This window comes from Corvus hawaiiensis, chromosome 28 (assembly GCF_020740725.1).
Source record: "Corvus hawaiiensis isolate bCorHaw1 chromosome 28, bCorHaw1.pri.cur, whole genome shotgun sequence".
NCBI lineage: Eukaryota > Metazoa > Chordata > Aves > Passeriformes > Corvidae > Corvus > Corvus hawaiiensis.
This window is the reverse complement of record NC_063240.1, coordinates 5925629-5939452: the sequence shown is the minus strand read 5'-3', so window position 1 is coordinate 5939452 and position 13824 is coordinate 5925629. Positions and strand designations below refer to the sequence as shown.

Sequence of the window (13824 nt, the reverse complement as noted above, 5' to 3'; positions counted from 1 at the left end):
TGAACTTAAGCCCAGCTTTAAATTCAAGCCCAGCTCGAGGCAAAAAGGTAACAAAAAATCCAGGAAAATTCCAGGAAATTCCACTAAAAACGACTTTAATCCAGGCAGGAAGGGCTTGGAGCACCGGGAATTCTTGTGTGGATATTCCAAGGAATTCCAAAGGGGTTTTTTTGAGGGATTTTGGAGCCGTTTTCCTTGGAAAAAGCAGCTTTTCCATGGGCAGGGCTTGGAATTAACACAGGATCTGCTCCATCCCGAAGGATCCCGGGGAGAGGGAATTTCCTGGAAGAGTGTTCCCTGAAATCTGATCCCAGAATTCCCAGTCTGTGGAAAAATATTTGGGAATATTTTCCCAAATCCCGGATTGTGCCAGCCCCGACCTCCCTCGGGAATGTTCTGCTGGATTGAGGGGAGAAATTCCTGGGAATTGCTCGAAATCTCGGGAATTTCCCTGGAATTCTCTCATTTACCTCGGGAAAGATTCCCAGTTCCCTCGGAATCCCGGGATTTGGGATTGTGGGGATAAATCCCTCCCTGGATTGGGATTTTCCAGGCCGGGTTTGGAACTGGGAAAGGCTTTGGGAGCTGATTAATAACGATTAATAACAATTAATTAATAACGATTAATAACGAGCTCCTCCCATTCCCAAGATTCTTTGGGAAGATAACCACAAATCCTATGGAAAAAAAAAAAAATCCTTGGAATTCTTCCACTTTGAACTCTCCCAACCTGAAAATTCGGCTTTAAAAATCCCAAGTTTTGGGATTGTTCCCAAAATCCCGGAGCAGGAAAAAGCTTTCCCAAAACATCCGGAATTTTCCGCTCTCCTTCGTCCCAAAATTTGGGATATTTCATCCCAAATGGCTGAAAAATGAGGGAAACCTTGGATTTTTAGGGAATGGGCTGATTCCAAGCGGAGCTTTTGATCCAAAATGCCAAAAATTCCCAAGTTTTCAGCTCCTGTTTTCAATTTTCCCCCATCCCTGCTTGGAATTCCGGGGTGCAGAGCCCGGGATGAGCGGGAATTCCTCATTCCAGAGGTTTTGAATCCATGAAGAGAAGGAAACAGGAGTAAAATGAATCCCTAAAACTTGGATTTGGGATGGCTCAGGGAGCACCCGGAGAGCTCCTGGCGGAATTCCAGGATGGGAAAGTTCTGGAAAAGCATTCCGGGATATCCCAGGCCTGGAAAAGCTTCCCAGCCTCAGGGAAAACAGGGAGAGCTCCTGGATTTTCTGTTTTGCCAGGATGAGGTGGGAAAAACAGGCCAGAGGGTCTGGAGGGAAGGGAATTTTGGGAATATTCCAAGGGAAAAGTGAGATTTGTTGTGGGGAGAAGCTCCCAAATTCCAATCCCACGGGAATTCTCCAGGGTTTTCCCTTTGGATCAGGGGTTTGTTCACGGAATTCCCTCTGGGAATGAATCCCTGGGCCTGTCCTGGGATCAGCAGATTCCCAGGATTCTCTTCTGGGATTGGGAATTCCGTGATCACATTTTAGGCCATTCTCTCCCAGTAAATTCCCTTTCCCTGGGTGTTTTCCATGAAAACAGGGATGAATTCCATGGATTCATTCCTGGTCTGGCTCTTTGCATCCCAAAAGTGGCAGCTCCTGTTTATCCTGAATCCGGGATCCCTCCGGAATTCTGCCCCAAATCCCAACTCCTCCAAAATCCCGCTGGGTTTTCCCTGGATCCGCTGTGTGGGAAGGGAGGGGGGGAAGTTTGGGATTCATTCCCGTGCCTTTGGATAAAGGGTTTTCCATGGTTTTTCATGGGAAAAAAAAAAAAAACCATTTGGGATGTGCTGGATGGGGGGAAAAGGCTCAGGGACACTTGGAATTCCTTGGGGTTGGAATATGGGGTGGGAAACAGCGATGGAAATCCCACAGGATCCGTAAATTCCCTCCCAGTGCCGCAATTCCATCCTGAAATCCCAAAAAACCCCAGCCCATCCCTAATTATCCCATGGGGTGGAATTTCCTTCCCGAATTCCCGGCGATTTCCCCTCAAACCAGGGAGCGTGGAGCCCAAAGCTGCGTCCTTTAGGGAGGAAAATGGGAATTATCAAGCTGGGAGTGGTTTTAGGGAAAGCCTTGGGAGTCAAGAGCCCCCATCCCCAAAAAAAAACTTGGGAAAAGAGGCGGTTTTGGGGCTCTCCTGCTAAAAAATCCTGGAATTTGGGGGCTTTAGGGGTTGATTTTGATGTTGTGACAACAGGAGGGTGAGGGGAAAAAACGGGAATTAGTTGGAAAAGCATCCCAGGGATCTGGGAATCGGGAATAATAATGATAAAGAATAATTAATAATAATAATAATAATTATTAACACAGCTCCGAATTCCTTCCGCCGTTAATTTGGTGTAAAAGAACTGAAATTCGCGAGTTTGGATCCGGCTCCTGCAGAGCTTCCCTGGAAAACTCTTTTTTCCCTGCGCCATCCCGGAGCCGGGATTTGGGGGGGGATTTCCTGGGATTTGGGGGGGAATTTCCTGGGATTTGGGGGGGGGGGGGGGGGGAAATTCTCCGGGACGATTTGGAGGCTGCGGGGAGCGGCGTTCCCGGCGCTGCGGAGCTTTTTTGGGAGCGGGGAATGTTTTGGGATGGGAGCGGAACCGCGCCCTGCCCCCGGTCCCGGTGCCTCCCGCGGCCGCTCTCCGCCTCCTCCAGCGGCCCCCGCCGCCGTCCCCCCGCTGTCCCCTCTCCGTCCCCCCGCTGTCCCCTCACCGTCCCCTCTCCATCCCCTCTCCATCCCCTCACCGTCCCCTCTCCCTCCCCTCTCTCTCCCCTCACCGTCCCCTCACCGTCCCCTCACCGTCCCCTCACCGTCCCCTCTCTCTCCCCTCACCGTCCCCTCTCCGTCCCCCCTCTCTCCCCTCACCGTCCCCTCACCGTCCCCTCACCGTCCCCCCTCTCTCCCCTCACCGTCCCCTCTCCGTCCCCTCTCTCTCCCCTCACCGTCCCCTCACCGTCCCCTCTCCCTCCCCTCTCTCTCCCCTCACCGTCCCCTCTCCGTCCCCCCTCTCTCCCCTCACCGTCCCCTCGCTGTCCCCGCTCCTCCACGTGGCCCCTCACGGCGCGGCGCGGCCCGCGCGCCCCCCCGCCCGCTCCTCCAGCCAATGAACGCCCTCGTCACATCGGCCGCGCGACCCCCGCGGCCAATGGCGGCCCGCGACACAAACCTGGCTTCCCCCGCGCCGCGCCCGGAAGCGGCGGCGGCCGCTGCGCCGTGAGGGGCGCGGGCCCGGCCCCGGCGCTGTCCCCGCGCTGTCCCCTCGCTGTCGCCCCGCCGTCCCCACGCCGTGCTCGCTGTCCTCAGCGCTGTCCCCTCGCTGTCCCCACGCTATCCTCAACGCCGGCCCCGCCGCCGGCCCCGCCACCGGCCCCGCCGCCGCTTGGCCGCCCCGCCCCGCGCATGCTCGCCCGGTGACGCCGCGACTCCATGTGTGAGGGGCGCATTATTTGGCACCGGGAGCCGCGGCCGCCACGGGATCCGCCGGGAGAGCCCCGGAACAAGCGGGAGAGCAGCGGGGACAGCGGAGGGGAGAGCGGAGCGGAGCCGGGAGAGCGGGGCGGGCTCGGCGCGGATGCGGCCGGAGCGGCGGGGAGCTGCCGGAGCAGCGCCGTGTGAGTTCGCGATTAAAAGTTCTCCCGGGCTTTATTGTCTCCGGTACGGAGCGAGCGGAGCCGCCGGCGTTGCGGGAGTGCAGCGGCCGGCATGCGGGAGAGCTCCCGGCGAAGTTCCGGCAGAGCCCGGCCGTGCGGGGAGCCCGGAAAGTGCAAAGTCCCGCTGGCCGCGGCTCGGGGCTCACGGGCGGCCGGGGCCGGAGCGAGCGGGGGCAGAACGGGGGCAACGGGGCCGCTTCCCCCCGGGAACCCCAAACTTCGCCCCCGCCGAGCGCCCCGGGGCGCCGCCGGCTTTTGTTTCGGAAAGTTGCTGCGGGCTTTCCGCCGGGCTGCTTCCTCTTCCTCCTCTTCCTCCTCTTCCTCCTCCTCCTCCTCCTCCTCCTCCTCCTCCTCCTCCTCCGCCGCCGCCCGCGCGCTCCCCGGTCCCGCTGCCCCCCGCGCTCCGTGGCGGGGCCGGACCCGCGGGGACCCCCTGAACACCCCCCCCCCCCGGTCACCGCTGGTCACTCGCGGTCACCCCCCAACCACCCCCCGGTCACCCCCCAATCACCCCGCGCTCGCCCGCACCCTCCTCGAGCCAGCCCCCGCTGTCCAAAGTCGCGATCCCCCCCCGTGTCCCCCCCGGTGCCCCCCGGTGCCCGAGCCCCGCGGTGGCCGCGGCCGGGCCGTGCGGCCGGGCCGGGCCGGGGCCGTGTCACAATAAGAGTCCCCGGCCGCCCTTCCTGCGCCTCCGGGGACGGGGCCGGACCGGGATCCGGACCGGGATCCGCACCGGGATCCGCACCGGGATGCGCTGCCCGGGCTGTACCGGCGATCCCGGGGCTCCGGGGGATGCGGGACAAGCCGCGGGGAGCGGCCCCGCACAGCACGCGGTGGGCAAAGGGGAAACCGGGAATTGCGGGCAGCCGGAGAATTCCAGCCGGGAATGTCCTCGCTCGGGATGCGGGCTCGGGATTCGCATCCCGGCTTCTCCCGAGCATCTCCTCACTCTTCTTTTTCCGGGAGCGGCCCCACACAGCAAAGGGAAACCGGGAGAGAATTCCAGCCGGGAATGTCCTCGCCCGGGATGGGGTCGGGATTCGCATCCCGGCTTTTCCCGAGCGTTTCCTCGCTGTTTTCCCACGATTTTCCCACACCGCGCCTCGGTTTTACTTTCACTTGGCCGGGTTTTTCCTGCCGTGCTCGGAGCGTTCCCCAATTCCCAGCACGGAATTCCAGAGCTCATGGATGCACCCCTGGCTGTCCCAAATCCCAGGAATGGCAATTCCAGGTGTTGGGCTCCGGGATCGCTCCCTCCTGCCGGGAAGTGGGAGCGGGGAGAGTCACACAGGAAGTGAAACGAGCGGCCCTTGGGAATTGGGGATGGCAGCGGCTGGAATCGGCCTTGGATCAGCGGGAAAGGGCTGGAAGTGGCCTTGGATCAGCGGGAAAGGGCTGGAATCGGCCTTGGATCAGCGGGAAAGGGCTGGAATCGGCCTTGGATCAGCGGGAAAGGGGCTGGAATCAGCCTTGGATCAGCGGGAAAGGGGCTGGGATCAGCCTTGGATCAGCAGGAAAGGGGCTGGAAGTGGCCTTGGATCAGCGGGAAAGGGCTGGAATCGGCCTTGGATCAGCGGGAAAGGGGCTGGAAGTGGCCTTGGATGAGCAGGAAAGGGGCTGGAAGTGGTCAGGGATTTTGGGAAAGGGCTGGAATCGGCCTTGGATCAGTGGGAAAGGGGCTGGAATCTGCTGTGGATTTTGGGAGAGGGGCTGGAAGCTGCCATGGATCAGCAGGAAAGGGGCTGGAATTGGCCTTGGATCAGCGGGAAAGGGCTGGAATCGGCCTTGGATGAGCGCGAAAGGGGCTGGAAGTGGTCAGGGATTTTGGGAAAGGAGCAGGAATCTGCTGTGGATTTTGGGAAAGGGGCTGGAAGCTGCCATGGATCAGTGGGAAAGAGGCTGGAATCTGCCAGGGATTTTGGGAAAGGGGCTGGAATCGGCCGTGGATCATGGAATTCTGGGATGGTTGGGCAGGGAAGGAGCTCAAGGATCATCCAGGGACTCTTCCCCCTATCCCAGGTTTTCCCAAGCTGCCCTTGGACGCTCCCAGGGACGCAGCAGCCGCAGTTTTCCCGGGAATCCCGCGCTGTTCCCTCTCCGGTTCTTCCCCCAGATCCCAAACTCCGCGGCTTTTCCGGGATTCTCCCACTCCTGATCCAACCAAAGGCTCCTTCCCAAGAATCCCAAGCCTTAAACACAGCAGGAATTCCAGAATTCCACGATTTCCCAGTGAAATCCAAGGAATTCCGGCTCTCTGCCACTCCTGGATCCTCGGAGCTTCCCAAACTCCAGGGAAAAGCGGCCGGGGCAGCTCCTAATTCCAAAGGAATGGGATTTTCCCAGATCCTCTTAAAACCACGAGCGGCTCCAGTTCAGCTCCTCTAATTCCCACTGGAATTCCGAGGGATCACGGGGCCGGAGCAGCCGGAACACCCCGGGAACGGCCGAAGGCTCCGGGAGCTGCTCCCGCTCCAGGGAAACCGGGAATGAAGGGAAGTCTGGGAATTCCATTGATTTTAGTGCCTGGAAAAATTGTGGGATAAATCAAAAGAAGGGAAAAGTTGGGAATTCCCAAGGGATATTCCCACGAAAAGGACGGGGTTGGATCCCAGAGGGAATGAGCTGGGTCCTATCCACACCAATTCCCTGGAAAAGTCACTCCAGGATTCCTTTTTTTCCATGGAAAAACTGCAAAATGAGGATTTCCTCCTTCAGCTCCGGAATGCTGAGATCCCATCAAAATTCCCGGGTTTTTTTGGGGGGGATATTCCATAAGGAAAGGAAAAATCTCAGCTCTTTTCCATCGTTTTCATCCCATCTCCCGAAAATCCGATGGGAAAATCCCGAATTTTTGGAGGAGCCGCCAAAATTCCCTGGAAGTTTTGTTCCCCTCTTTGGCAGGAGCTGCAGCATTCCCTGTGGGAATCCAAATCTTTCCATATCCATGGAATTCCCCATCCCATGGGAGCGTCCAAGGCCAGGCTGGAAAACCCTGGGATCGTGGGAAGGGATGGAATGGGATCATCCCGACCCATCCCCGACGGAGAAATCCCAGGGAGGAGAAGATTCCCTGCGGAATTCCGGGATCGCTCCGTGCGGCGGCTCAGCTCCGGAGCAATTCTGGGAATTGTCATTCCCAGGAAATCCCGCTCCAGGGTGGGAGGGAGCTTTAAGGAATGTCCTGGAATTCCTGGGAAATCGGGAATTCGGAGGGAGCGGCCCAGATTCCCTTGGAAGCTCCAGGGTTGCTCCAATCCCAGATTTCCCTGGATGAACTCCCAGATTTTTCCAAGCCCACATTCCGTGTCTCGGGAGCTCAGGGGTTGCTCCAGTCCCAGATTTCCCTGGATTTATCCCTTTTTTCCCTGGATTCATTCCCGGCTTTCTCCAAGCCCCTCATTCCCTGCTTTTGCCAAGCCCGGGGTGATTCCGGCCCCAATTCCCAGCCTGGATCCCGAGGGTGTCCCCGGAACTGCGGCGCATTCCCGGAGCTGTCCCTGCCTCGGGAATTCGGGAATGGAGCGGGAAAGATTCCTGATTTCCCTCGGGATCGGGGGAATTTCGGGATCAGAGCTCCCGGCAGGAGCCTTTTCCCTCTTCCCAAGGAAAACCTGGAAAGTTTCAGGCTCTGGAATGGGGCTGGGAAGATCCCGCGGGGAGGCTCCAAATCCCGGGATATCGGAGAGAAACGCCGAGGACGGCTCAGAATTCCTGGAAATTCCTGGAATTTCCCATTCCATGATGGTCAGAGCTGCTCCAGGAGCTTCCATCCAGGGGCTTTGCCTGGAATTCCGGGCAGGAATCCTGCGAGGAATCTGGGAATTTTGGAGCTTCAAAATCCCCCTGGACACCGGGAATTCGCACTGGGAATTCTCCTCCCGGAGCGGGAAATCCTTGGAAGTTTTCCCTGGTGCATCCCAAGGCCGGGATTCCTCATCGGAGCCAAAATTGGAATTTTCAGCTCCCAAAAAGCCACAGGAATTCTCTTCCCCGGATTCCCTGGGGAGGTTTTTCCAGCAGGAAATCCCAATCCTGGCTTTTTCCGGAATCTGGGACGTTCCAAACCCTCGGATTCGGGGGATAAATCCCTCCCAGATTTTCCTGGCTGATCGTTTTTCCCGCTGGGATTCGGGAATGTTGGCGGGAATGGGATCCCGGGGGTTCCCATGGAGAAATTCCAGAGGGAAAAGGAAAACCTGGAATGACAAAGAAGGATCTGAGCCGGATCTGAGCATCAGATTCCCGGGATATTCCTGGAGTTCCAAAGCTGTTTTTTGGGAATGAGACCCCAAATCCTTGGAAGTGAAAAGATCCAAGCTCTGGAATTTGAGAGGATTCCCAGGATTTGGCTCTGGGAATTCCACTGGGAGCTGCAATTCCATGGATCCCTGTGGAAAAGCTGCTGCTTCCAAAGGAATCCCTCCAAATCCCATTTCTCCGGGCATTCGGAGCTTCCCGACCCTGAATTCCCACCTTGGAAAAGCCCCGGGCAGGGCCGGATCCAGAGGGAAATTCCAACCTTGGGAATGTGGGAAGGCGTCAGGTGGATCCTGCTGGGATCCAAAGCTCGGGAATTCCTTGGGAGTACTCGGGAAGAGCCATCCTGGGATCCCGGGAATGCTCCCAGGCCGGGCCCAGCTCATCCCGGCGGGAATTTTTTGGGAATCTCGGGCTCCCTGATCCATAGGGAAGCGCCTTGGGAAGCTCCTGTGCCGCGATCCCGCGGGCTCCTCCCTCCCTGCCGGCCTTTCCCGGGAATTCCGCCGGGAATTCTGCTGGAAAAGGCAGAACAAGGCCTGGATTTAACTGGAATCGGTGGTTTTATCCCAGTTCCTGCTCGGCATTCCCGATTTTCGTGGTGGAGCTGTCGGTTTGGGATTCCCAACTCCCCAGTCCCATCACTGGCCTACTTTGGGAATTCCCAGTGCTCCCAGCATTCCCAAATCCCAGGGCTCTGCTGGAATTCCAGGACTCCTCATTGCCAGGGCTGCGCCGTGCCCGCATTCCCAAATCCCAGGATCCCACCCCGATCCTGGGAACCCCAAAATTTGGGAAAGGCCTCCTTGGGATCCTTGGGAGGCTCTGCCGGAGCCGAACTTCCCCAGGAGTTGGGTCCTTCCCAGTTTTTCATGGAAAACCAGCCGGGAATGGGAGAGGAGGGGCAGGGATCGGGAATGAGCCGGGATCCAGGGCTGGGATGGGGCAGAATCCCGGGAAGGGGCATCCAGGGGGGTTGGGATGAATCCAGAGGGAGAATCCAACCCCTCCCTGGGCGGCTTTTCCAGGGATTTGCCACTTCCATGGAAAATTCCTCCTAATTCGTGGCCTTTATCCTTGGAAAAATCCTGGATCGTCCTCTGGATTCCCCTTGGGAATCTTCCCGTGGATTTTGGGATCCTCTCCTGGGCTCTTCCCGAGGATGGGATTCCTGGAGAAGGCGGCTCCTGCCGGGATAAATCCCGATGGAATGAGGGGTTTAAAGCTTGGGAATGAGCTCCGGGATAAAGCCGGGATAAAGCCGGGATAAATCCAGCTCCTCCTCAGGGAAGCCCGGGAACGTCGCTTCCAGAGGGTTCCAGGAAGGAGTTGCCTCCTCCTTAAATTTCCCTTGGGAAAAAAAATCAGGGATAAAACCCCCAAATTCCCCAAAAACTGGGAATTGTCTCCTCTTTTCCCTGGGATGCCAGGTGTGGGATGGTTCCCTCGGGAATGGTTTCATTCCCGGGATTCTCACCGGGCTCTCTCTTCCCGCAGGATCCTCGGCTCCGGCTGCGTCCCGGCGGGAACCCATGACCTTCCCTGCCAGGTAGGAGCCGGGAATTCCATGGAATTCTGTGGGATGGGGAATCTCTGCTGCTCCACCGGCCGGAATTCTGGGCCTGGAATTTGGGAGCCGGGATGGGAGGCGGGAATTTTCTCCTGGAAAAGCTGGGAAGGAGCTCCAAGATGACTTTTCCCAAAAATCCCTGGTTTTTGGGAAAGCTCGGTCATTCCCGTACGGTTTGACCCAATTCCCAAGGAGGGAAATCTCCTGGCTTTTCTGAGCCATCAGGAAGTTCCGGCTGGGCTCGGTTTGGGATGAGAGGATCCAGAGCCACCGGAATTCCTGGAATTCCTGCTGGGATTCTCCCACGGGAATTGGGAGCGTTGGGCAGCTTCAGGGATGGGATTTGGGATCTGGGAGTTTTGGGATTTGGAGTTTGGGATTTGAGAGATTTGGAGGGGTTGAGATTTGGGGTTTTTGGGATTTGGGATTTGGGAAGGGGTTGGAGCACTGGGAATGCTCAGGGAGGAGCCGTGACCGAGCTCTGCCCTGGGCCAGGCTCACCTGGGCTGGGCTCACCTGGGCTGGGCTGGGCTGGGCGGGGCTCACCTGGGCCGGGCTCACCTGAGCTGGGCTGGGCGGGGCTGGGCTCACCTGGGCGGGGCTGGGCTCACCTGGGCCGGGCTCACCTGGGCCGGGCTCACCTGAGCTGGGCTGGGCTGGGCGGGGCTGGGCTCACCTGGGCGGGGCTGGGCTCACCTGGGCGGGGCTGGGCTCACCTGGGCGGGGCTCACCTGCCCCATGTAGGGTCTCACCTGAGCAGGTGAGCCCGGCCCAGGTGAGCCCCGCCCAGCCCAGCCCAGCCCAGGTGAGCCCCGCCCAGGTGAGCCCCGCCCAGCCCAGGTGAGCCCAGCCCAGGTGAGCCCAGCCCAGCCCCGCCCAGCCCAGCCCCTAAAGGGGAGCCCCCACACAGGTGAGACCCGAAGAGGTGAGAACCTGTGCAGGACAGGTGAGAGCTGCTCGGCTGGGCCGGGCTCACCTGGGCCGGGCTCACCTGGGCCGGGCTCACCTGGGCAGCTCCCCCTCACCTGTCCCGGTCTCCCCTGTCCTGTTCCGGGCTCACCTGGGCCGGGCTCACCTGTCCCAGTCTCACCTCTTGGGGTTCTCCCTCCCTTCCCCATTCCCTCTCTCCCGTTCTGTTCCCTCTCTCCCCTGTTCCGTTCCCTCCCTCCCCATTCCATCCCTCCCCATTCCATCCCTCCCCCATTCCCTCTCTCCCCCATTCCCTCTCTCCCCTGTTCCCCTCTCTCCCTGTTCTGTTCCCTCTCCCCCCCTCTCCCCTCTCCCCCCTCCCCTGTTCCATTCTCTCCCTCCCCATTCCCTCTCTCCCTGTTCCCATCTCCCCTCTCCCCTCTCCCCTGTTCTGTTCCCATCTCCCCCCTCTCCCCTCTCCTCTCTCCCCTGTTCCGTTCCCTCCCTCCCCATTCCCTCTCTCCCTGTTCCCTCTCTCCCCTGTCCCTCTCTCCCCTGTCCCGTTCCCATCTCCCCCCTCTCCCCTGTCCCCTCTCCCCTGTCCCCTCTCCCCTGTCCCCCTCTCCCCTCTCCCCTGTTCCATTCCCTCCCTCCCCTGTCCCTCTCTCCCCGTTCCCATCTCCCCTCTTCTGTTCCCTCCCTCCCCTGTTCCCATCTCCCCTCTCCCCTCTCCTCTCTCCCCCATTCCCTCTCTCCCCTCTCTCCCTGTTGCCTCTCTCCCCTGTCCCTCTCTCCCCATTCCCTCTCCCCTCTCCTCTGTCCTGTTCCCTCTCTCCCCATTCCCTCTCCCCTGTTCCCATCTCCCCCATTCCCTCTCTCCCCTGTTCTGTTCCCTCTCTCCCCTCTCCCCTGTCCCTCTCTCCCCATTCCCATCTCCCCTCTTCTGTTCCCTCCCTCCCCTGTTCCCATCTCCCCTCTCCCCTCTCCTCTCTCCCCTCTCTCCCCTCTCCTCTCTCCCCTGTCCCGTTCCCTCTCTCCCCTCTCTCCCTGTTCCCTCTCTCCCCTGTCCCGTTCCCTCTCTCCCCTGTCCCTCTCTCCCCGTTCCCTCTCTCCCCTGTCCCTCTCTCCCTGTTCCCTCTCTCCCCTGTCCCGTTCCCTCTCTCCCCTCTCTCCCTGTTCCCTCTCTCCCCTGTCCCTCTCTCCCCGTTCCCTCTCTCCCCCTGTCCCTCTCTCCCCTGTCCCTCTCTCCCCGTTCCCTCTCTCCCCTGTCCCATTCCCTCTCTCCCCGTTCCCTCTCTCCCCTGTCCCATTCCCTCTCTCCCCGTTCCCTCTCTCCCCTGTCCCATTCCCCTCTCTCCCTGTTCCCTCTCTCCCCTGTCCCTCTCTCCCCGTTCCCTCTCTCCCCTGTCCCATTCCCTCTCTCCCCGTTCCCTCTCTCCCCTGTCCCTCTCTCCCTGTTCCCTCTCTCCCCTGTCCCGTTCCCTCTCTCCCCTCGGCTCTCTCCCGCTCCCTCCCTCTCTCCCCGCTCCGTTTCCCGCAGGATTCCCGGGATTGTCCCGGGAGAGGGCTGGGAATTGTCCTGGGATCCCGCAGCTCTGGAATTCCTGGGAAGGGGAGAGGGATGCGATTCCCTGGGAAAGGGGCGGCGTTACCCCGGCATCCTCCGGCTCCAACGTTCCTGGGAAATCCCTTTGAAAAAAATCAGGAATTTTGATGGATAAATAAGGAAATTCCACGGGAATTCCGATTTTCCTGCTGCTTTTCCCGCTTCCCTCTGGGATAATCCGGGGGGGGGGGGGGTGAAGGAATTCCCGGTAGGATTGGTGGGAATCTTGGGAATCGTTGGTCTTGGAAAAGCTGCCGCTGTTAAACGCAGGAATTCCAAGGAATTTCCGGCTTGGAATTTCCCCGTTCCCGGCGTGCATGGAGCTGGAAAAACCGCTGGGATTGGGAATATTTAGGGATAGAAATTTCCTCCTAAATGAGGAATTCATTGGGAAGGATCCGACGGCGAGCCCCTGCTCAATATGCAAATTTATTGGCGAATATTTAAATGATTTTATGAATATGCAAACAAAGCTCATGAATATTCCAACAATTCGAGGACTATTTAAATCGCTTCCCGACAAATAAAACTTGGAATTCTGCTCCTTAAAGGAGGATTTGGGAGGGGAAATAAACAACGGCTCCAGAATGATTCATTAATGATTCATTAATAACGGGAGGATTCGCCGGGAAAATCCCAGGAAAAGTTGGGAATTCTGCTCCTACATTTCCTCCTCTGCATTCCCAAGGCTCCTATCCCAAATCCCGCAGCTCATTCCCAAAAAATGCCAGCCCGGGAATCTCCGTCCTCGTGGCCAATGCGGAATATTCCAGCCGGGAATTAATTCCCCCTGGGAAAAGAGGGAAAAGCGGAATTTTTAAGGAATTCTCGGGGCTTTAATCGAATTTTCCCATTAACCCGAGAATTCCCTGAGAATTCCCACAAAACCCGGGAAATTCCTTCCATCATTCCAGCTCCCCCCAGGAAAAGTTCGCCTGGAATTTGACAGAAATTCCCGGAATTCCACAGAAATTCCGGGAATTCCACAGAAATTCTGGGAATTCCTCCCTGGATTTTTCCAGGCGGCCGCTGTTCCCCGTTTTTCCAGCTCCAATAGAATTTTGGGATTCTCCTTTCCCAATTTTCCGGAGCTTTTGGAGCTCTGAACTTCCGGGAGGAGGAATTTGAAGATGAGTTCCCCAAATTCCTGTGGGAAAATCCCCTTCCCATGGATAAAAATTCATCCGGGAGGGGCCGAGCCGCTTCCCGCAGCTCCTGAATTCCCGAGGGAATTCCCGGCAGCAGCCGATCCCTGCGGCTGGAATTCCTGGAGCCGCTCCAGGGATTTTATCCCAAACTTTTCCCGCTTTTCCCAGCACTGGAGCAGCCTCGGGATAAATTCCCGCGGGATTCGGGACCCGAGGAGCGCCGGGAATCCCGGGAATTGCAGGGAATTCCCAGCCCGGGAATGGCTCCAGGGAGGTTTAGGAAAAGCGGGATTGATCCCGGTGGGATCGCGGGGGAGGAAAGCGCAGCTGGGAAGCAAAAGGATCCAGGAATGCCGGGAATTGCAGGGAATTCCCAACTCTGAGCAGCCCGGGAATGGCTCGCGGGGAGTTTGGGAGAAGCGGGGGGGGGGGGTGGGGGGGGGGGGGAAAGCGGGATCGATCCCGGTGGGAATGGGGGGGGAGGGAGAATCCAGCTGGGAATCCAAGGGATCCCAGGGCAGGGAAAGGAATGCCGGGAATCGCAGGGAATTCCCAGGCCGGGAGTTGGGGCAGAGCGGGATCGATCCCGGTGGGATCGGGCGGGGAAGCGGAGCCATCCCGGGATTCCCGGCTGGGAATTCCCGATCCCGGCCGTCGCCGGCATTCCAAGG

At 58.8% G+C, this 13824-nt stretch overlaps 1 protein-coding gene across 5 annotated transcripts in view; it reads left to right on the top strand.

Moving 5' to 3' along the window:
• GATAD2A (GATA zinc finger domain containing 2A) overlaps positions 1 to 13824 on the top strand; it is a 49074-nt gene that overhangs the window by 7894 nt on the left and 27356 nt on the right. For 2 of the 5 annotated variants that reach the window (XM_048288176.1, XM_048288175.1), the window contains exons 1-2: positions 3405 to 3624; positions 9418 to 9469. In XM_048288176.1, the coding sequence (XP_048144133.1) occupies positions 3440 to 3624; positions 9418 to 9469 (237 nt within the window). In that variant the 5' untranslated portion in view covers positions 3405 to 3439. Of the gene's footprint in view, positions 1 to 3403; positions 3625 to 9417; positions 9470 to 13824 lie in introns of those variants that run through there. The other 3 variants (XM_048288174.1, XM_048288177.1, XM_048288178.1) reach the window with 3 other exon arrangements.